The sequence below is a fragment of the Quercus suber genome, unplaced genomic scaffold (genome assembly GCF_002906115.3).
Source record: "Quercus suber isolate HL8 unplaced genomic scaffold, Cork oak 2.0 scaffold_379, whole genome shotgun sequence".
NCBI classification, from domain to species: domain Eukaryota; kingdom Viridiplantae; phylum Streptophyta; class Magnoliopsida; order Fagales; family Fagaceae; genus Quercus; species Quercus suber.
In genome coordinates this window covers 327,689-345,229 of record NW_027069831.1, presented here as the reverse complement: position 1 = coordinate 345,229, position 17,541 = coordinate 327,689, and the positions used below count along the sequence as shown (strand labels likewise).

Sequence of the window (17,541 nt, the reverse complement as noted above, 5' to 3'; positions counted from 1 at the left end):
CTCCCTGCAAATGTCTCATTTTATTTATTTATTTATTTTTGTATATAAAAGAGTCCACAGATACCTATGCCCATCTGAATTCCAGATGAACCATATTTTTGTACGAAAACTGATTCTAATGGATATCCACATTTTCATAGCTTGGGTTGTAGGAAAACTAATTCCGATGAATATCCACATATCCATCGCTTGGGAAATTTTATAATCGTTTAAAAAAGTAGATATCATCCATCCAATTTAATAAAATATTTTAACTAACAAAAATATAATTTCTAGTACAACACAAAATTTCCTCTAGCATCACTCTCAATCAAACATCTTTGTTTGGGTGTTTATAAACCTAAATCACGTAAAAGTGATACAGGGGTAATATACATTACATTGCACAAGAACATTATATTCCTAAAGGATGGAGAAACTAAACTAGAATCTCATATTCCTAATAATCTTATTAGATTCTTAATCAATCCAAACGTGGGTGTTCCTATATCTCAAGACATCCAGATTCTCAGGCATTACATTCCTGAGAGTTTGGATGCTTGGAGCATATATTAGACTCCCCACCAACTGCGCTGCATTACATGACAATTATTCCGATAAAAGAATTGGAACAAGAAAATTATTCCAAGCAGTAATAATTTGTCGTGTTATAGGGTGTTTATATAAACATATTAGCTTCTCTAGAATGCCGAAACATGTCTTTTTTCCCCCTTGCAATCACACAAAAACATTGCAATACCCTTTCGTATAATAACAGACGTAAGCATGAATAGTTCAACAATATTAAAAAAGATGAGCACTAAAGATCTCTGAAAGAGAGATTGAATAATCCAGACAGAATACATGTGTGTTGCAATAGGTCAAGCACTCACAGGGTTTCTACCCTAGCAGAAAGCCAATGAGCTCTGAACTCTAGCACATATTTCAGTGAACTTAGAGAAAATGATGGCAGAGTTCAAACTTTTTGAATAAATCTATCGTACAATTATCTAACACTAGCTATGTAGCTAGAAGGCACTAGGAAGGAAAGGTCTAAATCAGGAAGCAATTATGAACAATAAACTGTAAGAGTTTTTTTTTTTTAAATGAATGATTTGTCAATATTTTGGAGGTGGCTGCCGCCTGCCGGCATGGCAACAAACCAACATACTTCTTCAAGAGAACCCGTTGTAGTTAAAAGAATGGTTTACAAAAATCAATAACATAAGGGGCTGCTAAATATCTTGCATATAACTCGATATTACGCACAAAATAAAGCCCAAAAACTCAAAGGAGAATCTAGCACAGAAAAGCTACTGCAAGAATGATACAGATATTGCAAATAAATCTCGACCTGCTTATCATTTCCATTACAACAAATGTGATTCTCAATTAACATTAAGTATCTACAGCTTTGATTTATCACTAGGTTTAATTATTATATCAAATGCAGTTCTTCTCATATAAATTGTGATAATTCCTTTTGTCCTATACAATGAAACAAAATGGCATGAGTGCAAACCAATTAACCAAGTTATGCAGAAGACTCATGAAATTAAAAAGCAAAATTTCAGCTTTCCATTGTCGAACTATGAAATGTACAGGTTAGTATGGTTCAAGACTACAAATAAATGTATTTAAACTTTTGCCCGGGTGGCTATTTCACCGCATCCTATTCCTAATTTTCCCTTTGACCAACTATCACTACAGTACAGTTCTTTAGATGAGTAAGTCACACATACACCCAACGGATCTTGAACAACAGCACATTGGCATAATGTGAATATAGTCTTGCTGCCTCAAACAGTGACCATGTATGATAGGGAAAAAACTATGACTTTAGCAGAGGAAACAAATTTCTTCTAGGACCATTCCAGGAAGTCGTAACTGATCAAATTACTGGAAGCCTTGTGTTGATCAATACTACAATGGTCTGTGACAATGAACCTCTTCTCAAAAACTCAATTGATTTTAGGCTTTGGTCGTCTTGGCCTTAACACGATATAGAGAACACCCAAAACAACCAAGAAAGCAGGAATTGTTGTCATATCAAAAACCACATGTACTTTTCTTTCCCTTGTGCAATGAATTGGGTGGAGAAGGGCTATAGTTGCATTTACTTTATCAACAAACCTGTGAGAGATATGAGATTAGAGATTAAGTCAACTTTACATACAAACATGCATGGTCAAATTTTGGCCTTTTATATTGTAGATTTTCTTCCAAGCAAAAAGGTAACATGACAGGGACATTACATGCTATATTACTCCCTAAAAAGACAAATAATAAACCAAATTCTATTGCAATGGCAAATGATGCTCGCAACACATGCATCAAAACAAAACAGGCCAATCACGTAGTAAGCTATGACACAGATCCCAGCCAATCAGAGGAACCGACTCCTCACTCTCAAGGCTCCATTTAAATTCAAAATGAACAAGAGGAAGGAGAGGAAAATGCTCATGAATTGCTCCCTTGATCATTTTCATCATCTTCAAATTTTCCTTCCCATTGTTATATAAAATATACAAACAGTCCCTAAAAGATTTGAACATCTATCATTTTGAAATGATGGAGGTTACAGCAGTGTTCAAAATAAAAGTAAAAAGAAAAAGAAGAGAAAAGCACACACACACTCAATCTCTTGCTTAGTTCAAGTTTTGCATATATAGAAAACATTTGTTGCCAGCCTATTGAATGATTTAAAGAAAACAGGTCTCTTTATATTGATATTTGCTTGCATGTATCTTCTAAAACTGTCCCTTTTCTTCTCTTTTTGATATATTTCTGTTTTCCAATAAAAATTTTCAAAAAGTTTGTCTAAGATACTCAATATGTGAAGCCTAATGATAACATGCAGATACATGAGCAGTTATTGTTGTTCATATTTCTGTTTCACTTGGGCTTCAGAAGCCCATTGGTTTTTATTTTTTAAAATGGCATCTCAGGAGACACATAAATAAACATGCAATATATAAACTATAAAGAATTGTGCATGTAACCCAGTATTAATAGCCAATGGAAACAATAAAGAAATATTCCAAGTGCCTACCCTTTGGATGCTTCCTCTACCGTATACAGCAGTCTTAAGGCATCCAAATAACGCAATTCTCCAGTAACAGTTGAAATCTGAAAAGACACATTTTACTATCCAATTGTAAAATTAAAAGTTTCAACAGACGCAAAATAACCATCTACAAAACAATTCAAGAACAGAAAAAGTTAATTGTATCTAAACAAAGGAGTCATTTGCAATGTCCAACCTGGGCAATAAATTTTTGAGATCAACACCCTAATTTGCGATGAATTTGGAATATTCATCCCACCACCCAAATCAGTGTGAAAATTAAAAATTAATCAGCAGATTGGGTTGTAGGGTACATTATCTACCAATATTAACATATTGGTGCACATTAATTTGCAATGTCAACCCCATTCTAACCCAGTAATTTGTTAATTTTGACATGAATATGGATAGTATGTAGTATCGTGCACATTACAAATTAATCTTAAATTAAAGTGTCGATTAAAAAAATTTAAAGTTGAGGGTGGACATTGCAGATGATCCCACAGTTTAAGGTGAATAACTACAATTAATTTAATAGGAAAAGAAAAAGAGTTACAAGGAAAGGGCATAATAAATATTAAGATAAGATAATGACCAAGTCACTCACCCTTCTCCACAGGCTGACAACGTAGTTATATTGGTTCACAAGCTCACGTTCATGGGACAGAAAGAGTTTATAGGTTTTTTCAGCTGCCTCTTGTTAAGTTTCCATCAATAAAAACTTCAATTCCTATAGCAATAATATTTCAGGACAAAATAGAACCCTAGATGCAGATTTAAATAAAAGGTAGAAGAAAGTTACAAGTAGCAGCATTTGTCAACTACAACTTTTACAGCATTTATACACTAAAATAAGTGGAAACCCCAATAATAATAATAATAATAAGCCATAATTTTTGGTCTTGCAGTTGAGTAATAAAAATATAAAGCTGCTGCCAGACCAAATCTCAAAAGAAATCAGTCACCTCTAACAAGGACTCCATTCCTGGCTTTGCATACTATGCAAAAGTTGCCTATACTGATACCACCATTTTATTGAGTATGTATAAACTTAAAACTGACATTATATTGTTCATTTGTTACAAAACTACAGGAAAGGATACTTGTACGCTCCATGAGTAGAAGATGAACGGCTGAATTAACAAGTTGAATAGACTCTTCAAGTGTTGTGATGATATAGCTCCGGGCAATCGTATCAGACTGAAACTGTGATATATGCCAGCCTTGAGAAGTAATGGAAAACGGATTGCATCCTACCGACCATGCCCAATCCTGTCAAGTTGCAGACAAATGAAAAAATAAATAAATAAAAGAAGAAAAAAAGAAAAAGAAAAAAAGACACCTCTGAGTTTGTGCTTGCATGTGAGAGAGAGGAATAAACTTTCCTTGGTATTTCTTTATTAATAATTTTGAAATTGAACAGAATGCATCAGTATACCTTTTGTCATCACAGCAAATGACATACCTCAATTGCAGTTTCATGGGCCTGACTGTAAACAAGATGAAGAGGAAGCAAACCAGCAAGATGCTCTGAAGCAGCAGCCAATGCAGCTTTTACGGGCCTCCTGGATTTTTTTTTTTTTTTTTTTTTGGGGGGTTGTGGGGGAGCAATAAATAAATTTGTCATGATTGTGCTGCATTTTGTAAATAAATACCATTCTTCTATGCAAAATGTTCTAGGCAAGGGTGAAGCATTGGTAATATATAATGGTAGACCAAAATAGAACATAACTAGCCCCCTCCCCCACACACAAAAAAAAAGGGGCTTATCAGCTAAGAAGCAGAAGAGATTCCAAAATTCCCAGCCTCTGTGTCTGACACTTGTTCATGCCAAACACGCTAAAGACACTCTTGCATACATGTCTCAGTGTGTTGCAAGGAAAAAATTTATTTAAAAAATATCGTTTGATTTTAGATATATTTTTAAAGAATTTGATAGTTGTTATTTACTTTTGAAAAATTAAAATAAACATAAAATATACTTAAAGATATATATTAATTGTCGTATCTCCACCATTTCATGTCCTAAACTTTCAAGAATTGAAGTGTCGTTGTGTCCCATGTTGAGTCCATGTCCATGCTTCTTAGCGTATCAGTATATTGAGGAGCAAGAAGCATTTATCCAAGTTAAGCAACTGAATGCTAGACGCATGTCCAGATGAGCACCAATAACTAAGGCAGCAACTTATCTTGTCTGTTACATTTCAGTTTTAAAAGTCTTCCTTCTTAGAAACAAATTGATTGATTTTATAGCCAATGAGAACTAGCTCAAATGGCACCTCCACTTCATGTAAGAGCAAAATGGAGGATGAGTGGGCATGAATTCAAGACTTCTATGGTGCATGTATAGCTTTCCAAAAAAAATATTGATTGATAAATAGCTCACAAGCAACCATTATGGACAATCATTCAAGTTCCATCAATTGATCCCAACATTTAGAGTTCACCATAGGATTCAAAGGCCACGCAAAAAATTATAATGTTGTAACAGGAGTAACAAATTAGACCTTGGCTATAGTAGGATGAGGTTGTACTAGTCAAAAGAGGGAGTAATGCCATTGTGGAGTATCAAGTCTCTCTACTTATTATGTCTCCTTGGTCACTATTCCTACTAGTGTGGCAAATAGGTTGTAATTGTGGGATGGCATGGGTGACAATTTTAAGCATCATTTGGTAAGATGGGACACAGCGTGTACTCAGACTGCTAATGGGGGTTTGGGGTTTAGGAAGTTAGTCACTTTTAATCAAGCTCTTCAGGGGAAATGGTTGTGACACTTTGGAAGGGAGGAAACGCGTCTTTAGAGGAATGTAGTGGCTACGAAGTATGGTGAGGATTGGGGTGAACAGAGCACAAAATCCATCTGAAGAACTCATAGGCATGGTTTATGGAAGAGCATCACGATGGGGTGGAATAGGTTCTTACAGTATGCTCGTTTTGAGGTTGACATTGTTCCATAGAACGTCCAGTCTTGTTTTATTGTTCCATAGATAGAAAGGAATCCATAAATCCTCGCTGCTAAGGCTGAATGAGGGTGAAAGGAGGAGCTGGGATGTGAGATTCCACTATGACTTAATGATTGGGAATTTGGTTCGATAGGCTCCTTCCTCAATCTCCTTTATTCATATCTTCCACTTTAAGAAGGTGGTGACAGATTGTATTGGAAGTTGAAAGGAGGAATGGAGAGTTTGAGATCCGTTCATTCTACAGGACCTTAAAAGACTTGGGTGTTAGTCCCTTCCCATGGAAGAGCATTTGGTGGATGAAGACCCAAGGCGGGTCTCTTTCTTTGTTTGGACTGCAGCATGGGGGAAGATACTAACATGTGATAATCTCATCAAGCAAGGTTACATGCTGGTTGCATGGTACTGTATGTATCACCAGGGTAGAGAGACAGTGGATCATCTTTTTGTTACATTTGTTCTATTGTGTTCAATCTATGGAGCTTTGATCTTAGATCTTTTGGGGTTCAGTGAGTTTTACTGGAAAAGGCTATTAATCTATCGCTTGAATGGAATGAATAAATAGGCAAGCACTCGTCGGACATCTGGAAGCTAGTTCCATTGTGCTTGAAGTGGAAAATTTGGAGGGGAACAAAACTAACATACGTTTAAGGATGCAGAAAGTGAAGGGACTCTTCTGTCAGCTAGGTTTACAAGCTCTTATTTAATTGGTCTAGCATTTGGAAATTTACTAAGGGTAATCTCATTCTGAAATTTATTTTTTGACAAGTAACATAACTTTATTGAAGGAAAAAGAAACTTCAGTACACAAGGGATATACTATGGGTACAAGACAATCAANGCATGGGGGAAGATACCAACGTGTGATTATCTCATCAAGCAAGGTTACATGCTGGTTGCATGGTACTGTATGTATCACCAGGGTAGAGAACAGTGGATCATCTTTTTGTTACATTTGTTCTATTGTGTTCAATCTATGGAGCTTTGATCTTAGATCTTTTGGGGTTCAGTGAGTTTTACTGGAAAAGGCTATTAATCTATTGCTTGAATGGAATGAATAAATAGCAAGCACTCGTCGACATCTGGAAGCTAGTTCCATTGTGCTTGAAGTGGAAAATTTGGAGGGAACAAAACTAACATACGTTTAAGGATGCAGAAAGTGAAGGGACTCTTCTGTCAGCTAGGTTTACAAGCTCTTATTTAATTGGTCTAGCATTTGGAAATTTACTAAGGGTAATCTCTTCTGAAATTTATTTTTTGACAAGTAACATAACTTTATTGAAGGAAAAAGAAACTTCAGTACACAAGGGATATACTATGGGTACAAGACAATCAACCTCAGGTTACAATGATGAAACATATCTAAGAGAAGAACAAGAAAAAGATTGCAAAGATAGAATCCAATCAAAAAAAGAATGAAAGAAAAACAACTTCAGCTCGAGATTAGAGCATTCACATCCCTCAAAACTTCTAGAATTTCTTTCCCACCAAAGACCCACATTAAAGAATGTGGCACTACCTTCTAAATAGCTATGTTTCAATGAAAGCCAAATTGACCCTACAAAGAAGCTAGCAAATCCAAAATCCTCAGTAGCATAACCCATTGAACCCCAAACGAAAAAACACCATGGTCCGCAACTTATTAGCTATGGGGCAATAAAGAAGTTAATGGTCCACAGATTCCCCACTCCATTTACACATATAGCACCAATTAAAACAAAAATGCCTCTCTTCCATAAATTATCTGTAGAAGAATTTCCCTCATGCAAGTGTCCACGAAAAGAAAGCAACTCTAGGAGGTACCTTCAATTTAAATATTTTTCCAGGAAAAGGCATGGCATTAATCGTCAATAAAGAACAATAGTAACCTCCTACCTCAAAGCCCCAACCCTTTGTTGGCCTCCAACACAGTTTGTCTTCTCCACTTCTTCTCACAGAAGTAAGAATAAAATAGATCCATAAAAACCTACAAAGGATCCAACTCCCAATCCTGCACCAGTCATGAGAACTGAACATCCCAATGAAGAACACCATTACAAAATTGCAAAGATCAGCTACGGAAGAGTCCCTATCTTGACTCAAACCAGATAACTCCGGACAGGCCTATTTATGGGAAGGCCAAAATTTATAAAATCATTGTCTTAGATTTTTTTTACTTTCTCTTTTTTTTTTTTTTTTTTTGACTTGTTTATGTCATTTTTTTGAAGAAGTCGCTTTGCAATCAAATATCTATTTAAATTTTTTTATTTCAAAAATAAAATAATATAAAATTAATAATTTATAAAAAAATAAAAAATTAAATTAAAAAAAAGAGGGAAAAGGTTCTCACTTTTTGACCCATTATTAAGTCAGATACGATCGTTCCACAGCTGATCTAATCTATATAAAAAATGAAAGCATTAGATTTGCAGAGATATCTCCTTTTTTTTATGTCATTTGTAGTTAGCTATACACATACTACAAGCACCCAATGGGTTATGAACCCAACACCTTGCCCTTCATCCACACATGTGAGAGGAGCAAGTGCAATTTGAGCCAAGGCTCATTGCATAGATATCTCCATGATGTAATAACTTTCAAATACCTAGGCTTTGCCATTCTCTATACTATTAAATTGCCCCGCCACCCCCCCCCCCCCAAAAAAAAAAAAACACACACACAACAAGGAAAAAAAAAAAAAAACAACAACAACAACAACCAAAAAAAAGACATTTTCCCTGATTCTGTAAGATGTCACCCAAAATTAATCATAATATAGAATATTATACATTAAGACAATGAAAGAATGGAGGATTAAAAACTGGGTAATATATTTTCTAAAATACTAACCTCAAATCCAACAAAAGTGAGTGCCCATTACACTGAAGATGGCTTTCCCAGGATGACTCCTCTGACTGAACAACGATAACCATGTCAGAAAGTGCCTTTGCCTGGTAATACTTGTCAACAAACAATGGCTCACTGTGAAAGAACCAAAAAATGGGTACTTCAAGGGTGGATCTGCTATGGGCATGTGACCCTACATTATTCAAGGGAAAAAAAATGATGATGATTCCAAAAGTTACAAGCAAACAGAAAGCACTATCTCATTTATAAAATGTTTTATTTCTTTATTTTTTTTTTATATAAAAAAACACCAAGATCAATCGTTTATATAGATTGGATGCTAAATGATATCCAATTTAAGTAGAATTTGACACATAAGCACGAGAAGGATATGTAATCCAAAGGTGGAAGTGGTAAAATGTTATCCAATTTAAAGTTATTGAGATATCTAAGATTAACATTAACTAAGCATTAGATTAGGTAACTTGATCCTAACTCTAGTGTGCATTTGGCACACCAAGGTCATCCAAACAAACACACTAGATGTGTGTCAACCATCAACATTCTTATCTTTTTTACTCTTCTATGTGTTTTAATGCCATTCAACATAACCCCAAAAAAAAAAAAAAAGTTAAACCTAGTATTATCCTACTAATTTCCTCTTTAAATGTGAGGACAACTAGGGCTCTTGGACCAATAAAGGTTCTTTTCCTAATTGTCCCACATCTTAATCTACAATGCTCATAAAAATCAGTATTTCAACCTTTTTTTATTTCAGTCACAGTCATTGTACCACGTTTAAACCTTTACATAACACTTTGAATATCATATTAAATTATATTGTCTGGCTAACAGTTCCCACCCATTAGTAGAATCTTATATAAGGGCATAATTTAGGTACAACTCTTTAGATGTTGTACCTTACGTTCCCTCATTAAATTCCAACACATGGCTGAATTGAATTGAATTTAATTGTCCTTAAAAAGAAAATATTATCCATACTGCATTGGTCAATGCAACCATGTGTTTGAATTTAATTGAAAAACTTAAGGTACAACACCTAAGGTTCTATATATAAGTTTGGCTCCTAATACAAATGTAGACAGAATACACCAGGTTGCGCTAAATGAACAGCAAGACAAAATTATGTTGGTTTAGTGAATGAAAGAAAAGAGTTATGGTATCAATAAGACAAAACCCAGCCTATAAATAATCTATTTTCATGAACATATGTGCATTTTGCAGCAGAGATAACCTTTCAAAGAGCCATGATCATTCAGCCTCTGCAACTGGTACTGGAGAATGGAAGAATCAAGATAGGAATTTGATGTTTTCCTATAAGTTCCATTAACAAGCAATAGAGGGACAGCTGCTGCTCTTCGTGCCACCGAAAATGCCATCGCCAAAGCAGGATCATCAGACAGAGGTAACCTACAAATCTTATCCAGATCAATAAAGCAAGCAGAAATATACAAGCTGAAAGAAGAAATAAATCTAGCATCTAATTTTCAAAAGGGAAAAGAAAAAAAAAATATATCTATATATATATATATATAAATAAATAAGATCAAGCAAAAGCTAATCTAGCATCTAATTTTCAAAAGGGAAAAGAAAAAAAAAATATATCTATATATATATATATATAAATAAATAAGATCAAGCAAAAGCTTCCACAATGATATCCTTAATATTAGCTCAAAAGACCAGTAATATACAATCAAACATAAAAGAACTACTTAAAACAAAAACTAAAGAAATCAAACAACAATGATGGATGCATACATATGCTGACTGAACATAGCTTTCTGAGAGGGTAATAACAGAGAGGAAAGTCCATCATTGATAGCCTTGAGATCCACAGGCAATAGTTTAATATTTCTGACTTTCTGCAACGAAAAAAAAAAGAAAAAAGAAAAAAAAAAAGGCCGTTCAGGGGTAAAATTTCAGTTTCATTGAAGCTTGTTTGAATTTTGTAATGCGCATCATACCTCCTGTGTGATGAAATATAACTGAAAGGATATCTTCTCATAATGATGAAAAGCACCATCAGCAATGGAAGGTGATATAATGTGTCTCATGGATCCCCACAACGTTGAACCTAAATGTGCGAGAAAAGCATCACGCGCAACTGTGTAGTTTTGGAACTCCTGCCCATGAGGAAAAATAAATATATGATGACAGAAATTCATATATCTGATTGAAAAGGCAGAATCATCAGAAGAAAAATAATCTAAACATATTGATAAGCCTTACAAATCTCACAAGGAAAATATCAGAGTAATTACTCAAAGACAGACCAACAAGCATACCTCATAAGTATCACTGAACAAATTCCAACTCTCCATTCGCTTTAACGCCTCTATGGCCTTTTGCTTATGACTTTCGTCATATTCATCACCTTCAAAAGACTGGAGCTCATTTTTCAAATCCCGCATTCTCTCATCAAGTTCTGGAATCATAATATTGAAATGTATGATTCACAAGCCATATTTCAAAAGAATAAGAAAGAAAACGGTCATGTCACACCATAATTGTTATATTCAATCACCACCAACATTATATCAAGAGGTATACTAAAAAGCATTTGGATCACCAAGCTGTCAAACCTGCAATGTTTTGACAAGTGAAGTAAAAGAAATACATGCTTTTGTCGTTCCCATATGTCATGTATCAGAGATATTAAAACCACACATGATTTTTGCTTTCCAAAACTACTTCTCAGAAGTGCTAAAATTGCATGTATATATATATATATATATATTTGTGTGTGCCACACACACACACACCCACCCACCCACGGTGGGTTCATGCCACCCTAAACCATTCTATCTCAAAGAACAAGACTACCTTCACAGAGAGCAAGCTTAGTCTTTCTTCCCTTGCAATGCTTAAAAGCAAAAAGCTCATATATGTCAATCTCTGCCAGAAGAATATCAATGGCCTGGTGTTCTTTCTGCAATATTTACATGCACAATCAAAAGAATGAGACTGTGGTAGTCTCACAATTATGTAAAAGTACTGATGTGAAATGCAAGAACAAAAAAATCTTGACATTAATGATTAATTCTTTTATTCACCAAAAAGCACATACATCACCAAATATGGAAAACTTTTCCTGAATAGCGTCTTGTAAGCGATCCTCAGCCTCATCTTCAGAAATTTCTACATACAACAAGAAAAGCCAAAATTAATTATAAATAAAGAACTTGTGTAAAGAGCTAAATATCATTATCCAACTATGCACTAAGGTCAATGCTTAAGAAGTCCGCATAATGTACCCCCCAACTCCTGATTGTTTGAAATGATTTTAAGGGATCCACAAAGCAGTCAAAAAATAATGCGAAACATAACTACACAATATAGCATCTTATTGTGTAGCTATACTAAACACCATTCCAACAGAATAACAGCATGCACAGTAAATATGAAAGTACCTAACAATGCTCCACAAGGTTTCTGCAACATGGTGAAATACCATTTATTTTGCATGGAAAATACATACAAGAAAACAACCCAATATGATCATGGCCACATATAAGCCAACATAAATTAAAACGTCCAAGTGATTGAAAGAGTGCAAAGAAAATTTATTTTAATTTAGGTTTATCTAATTTTTTAGAAGTAAATTGTTTTTTTTAACTATTGGTCCATTGGATTTTGTTTTAGGTCTTTATTAGCTAATTAGGTTACAGGTATTTTCTTTCTCCAAAAAAAAAAAAAAAAAAGATATAGGTATTTTACTTAATTTCCTAGCGTCAAGGTTGTTTTCATGATTTAATAATTAGACTTCGCAACCCAAATTTTTTTTTTTTTTATATAAGTAATGAAAAATTTATTGAACTTGCATAAAAGAGTCACCCAAGTATACAAGAAGTAAACTAGGGACAAGTACAATCAAACACACAAATTACAAGCATCCATCAAAGGATGAACCAAAAATATTTAAAGACTTCCTACAATTGACATCCAAATCCAATTCAATAGCGTCTTGAAATAGAAAACTGTATGGTACTGTCCTTTCAAAATCCTCAAAGCTTTGGTTATTTCTCTCCCGCCAAATGCACCACATCAAACAATGAGGGACAGCCATCCAAATGGCACAATTACGATGATGCCTAAACTTTCCTTGCCAACAAACTAAAAGCTCAACTACCATCTTCGGCATTACTCAATGAATACCAAACAAGGTGAACACCATAGCCCACAATAGCAATAGGACAATGGTTTAGAAGATGGTCTACTGATTCCCCATTTCCATTACACATAAAAGCACCAATCTAAAATCCAAATTCTTTGTTTCTGTAGATTATCAGTTGACAAAATATTCCCCAAAGTTGAAATCTAAACAAAAAAAGCAACTCTAGAAGGAACCTTAGGCTGCCAGTCAAAACCCAGTAATACAAACTAACCTCAAAACCCCTAATCTTAGCAGGCATCCAGCAAACCTTATCCTCCCCAACTCCCCTCAAAGAGAGGATTTGGGTTTAATTCCAGCAGTCTATATAAGTGTCCTATTGTAGTCTAATGGGACAAGATTATGATGAATAAAATATCAGATGGAAGTTGCCCAATGGACTGATGCTGACTCGGGTGCTATTTCCTAGGCTTTCTATCACGTTTGGTTTGGTTCTAAGTAATGCTAGGTGCTGATTTCCTAGGTTTATTTTAGTTTTCTGCTCTTGTTGATTTTGTTCTACATCAGTTTTGGTATCAGGGCTCATTGTTCTACTGTACATCGCCAAGGCTGCCAAAGAACATTTTCATTTTTGCTCAAAACATTCTAACATTGAATTGTGGTATCAACACCATGACTGAGGAACCCACAAAAAATTAAATTAATTAATTAATTAATTAAAATGGAATTCTGTCAAAGCAAAAGGGAAAAGTGCACACATCAGCACATAAAAATGAATAAGCACTGAAAAGATGTATCAGTAGTACCTGAAACTGCACCAATTGTTTTTTCAACATTTGGTAAACTTAATTCAGTGCGCACTCCTTCTCCACCAACAGCAGGTCCCCATGACCAAGGGCCTGCACTTAAATCAATAAACGCCCACCTGATGCAGTTTACATGAATATTATGCATCGGTGTTTCAATTATCTATCTGGGTGCAGGTTAGTGTGAGAGTGAGAGAGATATTGAACCTGTCTTTTCCAATCCATGCATCAGTGAGACATTCCACATGAAGATCACCAAGATTCTCATATTTTAATCCCTTTCCATAAAGGAGCTTCAAGTCTTCATTCTTCCCTTTCAACAACTTGAAATGAAGGAATTGAAAACCATTAGTTAAAGAGTTGACCTTTGACTGCTTTCTTCAGTAACACTTCATTTGTATGCATATATAGAGAGAGAGAGAGAGAGAGAGAGAGAAGCCATATAGTATACCTGTAAAACTTTTCCCTGAATAATATCAGCGGTGTCCTTCCCCTGATTCAGCCTCTCAACATTATTCAGCGCATCTAGGCAAAGGTTGTACCATTCCACCTGAAATTACAAATGAACCCCAGTAGCACCTAAACTATAATAATAGATAAAAAGGAAGCTCAACAAAACTAAATAATAAATAATAATAATTTTGACAGGTAAGAATAATTTTATTGAAAAGATTCTACTTCATGAAAAAAGAAACGAAGTAGCCTAAAGTATTACAAAAGGAGGTTCAAAAATTGCAAGAAATTTATGATTGAAATTTTTTGAAGGAAGCATATCACTGACAATAATTTTACCAGGATTTTTTGACAAATTTGGACATCCACAGGAAATTGTACCTTATAATTCTAATCATCTTTGGAGGCCAACAAGTTATACAAGTATAACCCAAACGGGCCCAATAATATCCCTCTTCTAAACATAGATCTTAACATGTTTACATTGTGGTTTCCTTCATTTTGAAAAGATGCATTTATCTTTCCACCTTTGAATATATCCTAATTTTTCTATTTCAAATACTAACAACATACTAAATGATAGTGCTTCCCAGGAATGTAATTATATTAACATTCACTTTTTCAACATTTTTAAGCAAAAATTATACTAACCGTATCTGTATCTTCAGTTACAGTCCAGGCAAACTTTGCCATTGGATGCTTCTCATACAAAGGTCTCTTAATCTTATCGAGAGCTGTAAATAATTTACTATTTAGAATAATTTGATTATAAGAAAAATATACTAGTAATTGAATAAGAATTTCATTATGTCCTGAAAATTAAAATGGTAGAAATTAGAAAGGAAATTTTCATACCAAGAACAGTTTCTGGAACATTGTCTGACTGAATAATTTTTGTTTGCAAATCCTTGTTCTGTACAATAAAAATTTGGTCAGTGCTGGTTCTATAGACAAAATGAAGGCAGCATAGAAGTTTTTAGCACCAGCAAGAGATGCTTCAAACCTAGCATACTAACTAGAGACAGAGTAATTATATCTTATGAAAAATGTAAAACATGAAAATTTATAACACATATTTGAGGAATAGCAAAGGAACGCAAAAGGCAAACAAAGAAACTAAAAAGAAAAAGAAAATACCTCTTTAAGAAACTCTATTTCTGATTCGGATAAACCTCTCCTGCAGCAATTTAAAAAAAAATTACAATTAAAAGCTAAACCAAATGCAAGATAAAGTTAATTAAATCAAACTAAGGAAAGTACAAGAATGTCTTTATAAGATAAAAGAAGAAAGCACTTTAAGACAAACAGAAAGATTTAATCAAGCTGTAAGATAATGCCAGCAGTTTCCAGAAGTTCAACATCAACACTATTACAATATTACATACAATCAGACAAGTATAATAACAGGGATGAAATGTGGCAAAAAGATGGTGAATTTGTGGATGATGTTTTATTACACTGCCAAATTGTAAAGGATGTAAGATGCATCATGTGTTCAGAGTGATCTGGGAACTGCTTGATGGTTCCTGAGCTACTTGTCAGCTGTACTAAAGTTCAAGAAACTAAGCAAGTTCAAGAAACTAAGGACAGCTTCATGCATGGCAAACTGCCTTGTAATTTTTCACTGTTATGACTGACTATATTGATTGGACCTCTGTTTTCCCATTTTTTTTTTAATTTTCTATCTCCTTCGTGGTCACACCACACAAAAACATTTGAAATTTGTAGAGCTCACTAAATTTCTTCTAAAGTATACATTTTGAGATTTGAAAAATAAAAAAGACTATATTTTTAATCTATTTCTTCAAATTAAAAAATGTTCCCTTCAATTTTCAACATTGTTTCAAATTTTCAATCCATCTTTCTGTCCAAATCTGTCTAAATTAAAGTGACAGTGTCAATCATGTGCAAATCACAAGTCTAACCTCACTGACACTAGCTATTTAATCAAAAGAATTTTAAGTTCAATCAATTAGCCAACAACTTCACAAGCAATTTATATACTTAACAATTGCTTTTAGGAAATTAACATGAATGTGGTAAGCATATTTTTTAGCACTAGAGGACAAGTTATATCTAAGAATAATAATTTTAATTAAATACAAAATAAGTGGGAAAAAAAATAATGAATCTTACCAACATACTCACCGGTATCCATATTTAGCTCTTTTTACATCACGTTTAGGATTAAAAATGAATATGTTATACGCATTTTGAAGTTGAAGATATTCAACAAGGCTACTGAAAAGAACATCCATCATGTCCACATCAACTTGCCAAAGAGCACCCTCATCAGTCCTGTAAGCAATGAGTTAAGAGAATTACTATAGGGAGAAAAATAGATGAATCATAAATGCCAGACAAACAAGATATATATGATCATGTAAGTTTGCTTTCGGTGATTAAAGTAAATAATGAATTAAAAAAAAATGTAGAAGTAAGAAGTTGCTAATTATACCCAAATGTGGCACTTGATTAACTAATTAAGCTTATATCAATGAAGATAATTAATAAGTGATTTACCTATTACCAGAAACATCATCTCTGCGGCTGAAAACATTGATGGCATGCTCAAAAATGGAGGTAACCTTTTCACCCATTTGTATTGCATGCACAGAAAAACTGCAAAAGCACATTCTTCATCGTTACCATCATATAATAGAAACATTTATTGTTATAATTTCCAATGAAATCGAGGAAGGAAATTAATAAATAAAAATGCCAAGCCCATATTCCTAAAATGATCAAGCAGACAAAATTACAAAGGAACTTACTTGTAGTTTATGTTACTGACAAGAGGAAGATGATGACGTTGCCCTTTATCTACACTAATTTTGTAAAATGGAGAGAGAACTGCTCCAATTTTTGGAATGCGTGTAAGTTCAAAGATGTGATCAATTTTTGTGAACCACCGCTCAAGTTCTTCAGGGTGAAGCTTGAAATCTAAAGAATATTGGCATAAAGAAACAAATAAGGAAACCATCAAACCAAATTTCTAAAAATTCAAGCCAAAAATTCGGCCAGTGTATGAATATAACACAGTATATTTATATACCTTGGTTCCCTCTTCCTTCAAATCCAACAAAAATGAAATTCACAGGAACTGGAAGATACATGGAATCAACTTGCAAAAGCTTTAGATAATTGGCAATATTACCTGTAAAACAAGCCAGAAAATATTGTAACAGCTCAGTACTTATCATTATCAAATTGATGCTAGAGACATAGCTTTGTTTGGAAACAAGGAGACTAGAATTAAAAAAATGAAATCTAAGGGTACAAAGACTTGTTCAGCTTCATGTGCAGAGCAAACA

At 34.1% G+C, this 17,541-nt stretch overlaps 1 protein-coding gene across 1 annotated transcript in view; it reads right to left on the bottom strand.

The window, feature by feature from the left end:
* Positions 1-1,534: 1,534 nt before the first annotated feature.
* Positions 1,535-17,541, bottom strand: part of LOC112001731 (uncharacterized) — a 30,020-nt gene continuing 14,013 nt past the window's right edge. The window contains exons 5-25 of the mRNA XM_065760722.1: positions 17,002-17,170; positions 16,751-16,849; positions 16,376-16,525; positions 15,365-15,404; positions 15,083-15,140; positions 14,879-14,961; positions 14,226-14,324; positions 13,982-14,097; positions 13,775-13,893; positions 11,925-11,995; positions 11,681-11,786; positions 11,143-11,282; positions 10,822-10,980; positions 10,616-10,719; positions 10,089-10,264; positions 8,837-9,026; positions 4,512-4,611; positions 4,150-4,318; positions 3,654-3,736; positions 3,032-3,108; positions 1,535-2,112 (exon numbers count right to left, since the gene is read on the bottom strand). Coding sequence (XP_065616794.1) covers positions 1,941-2,112; positions 3,032-3,108; positions 3,654-3,736; positions 4,150-4,318; positions 4,512-4,611; positions 8,837-9,026; positions 10,089-10,264; positions 10,616-10,719; positions 10,822-10,980; positions 11,143-11,282; positions 11,681-11,786; positions 11,925-11,995; positions 13,775-13,893; positions 13,982-14,097; positions 14,226-14,324; positions 14,879-14,961; positions 15,083-15,140; positions 15,365-15,404; positions 16,376-16,525; positions 16,751-16,849; positions 17,002-17,170 — 2,480 coding nt within the window. The 3' untranslated portion in view covers positions 1,535-1,940. The remainder of the gene's footprint in view (positions 2,113-3,031; positions 3,109-3,653; positions 3,737-4,149; positions 4,319-4,511; positions 4,612-8,836; positions 9,027-10,088; positions 10,265-10,615; positions 10,720-10,821; positions 10,981-11,142; positions 11,283-11,680; positions 11,787-11,924; positions 11,996-13,774; positions 13,894-13,981; positions 14,098-14,225; positions 14,325-14,878; positions 14,962-15,082; positions 15,141-15,364; positions 15,405-16,375; positions 16,526-16,750; positions 16,850-17,001; positions 17,171-17,541) is intronic.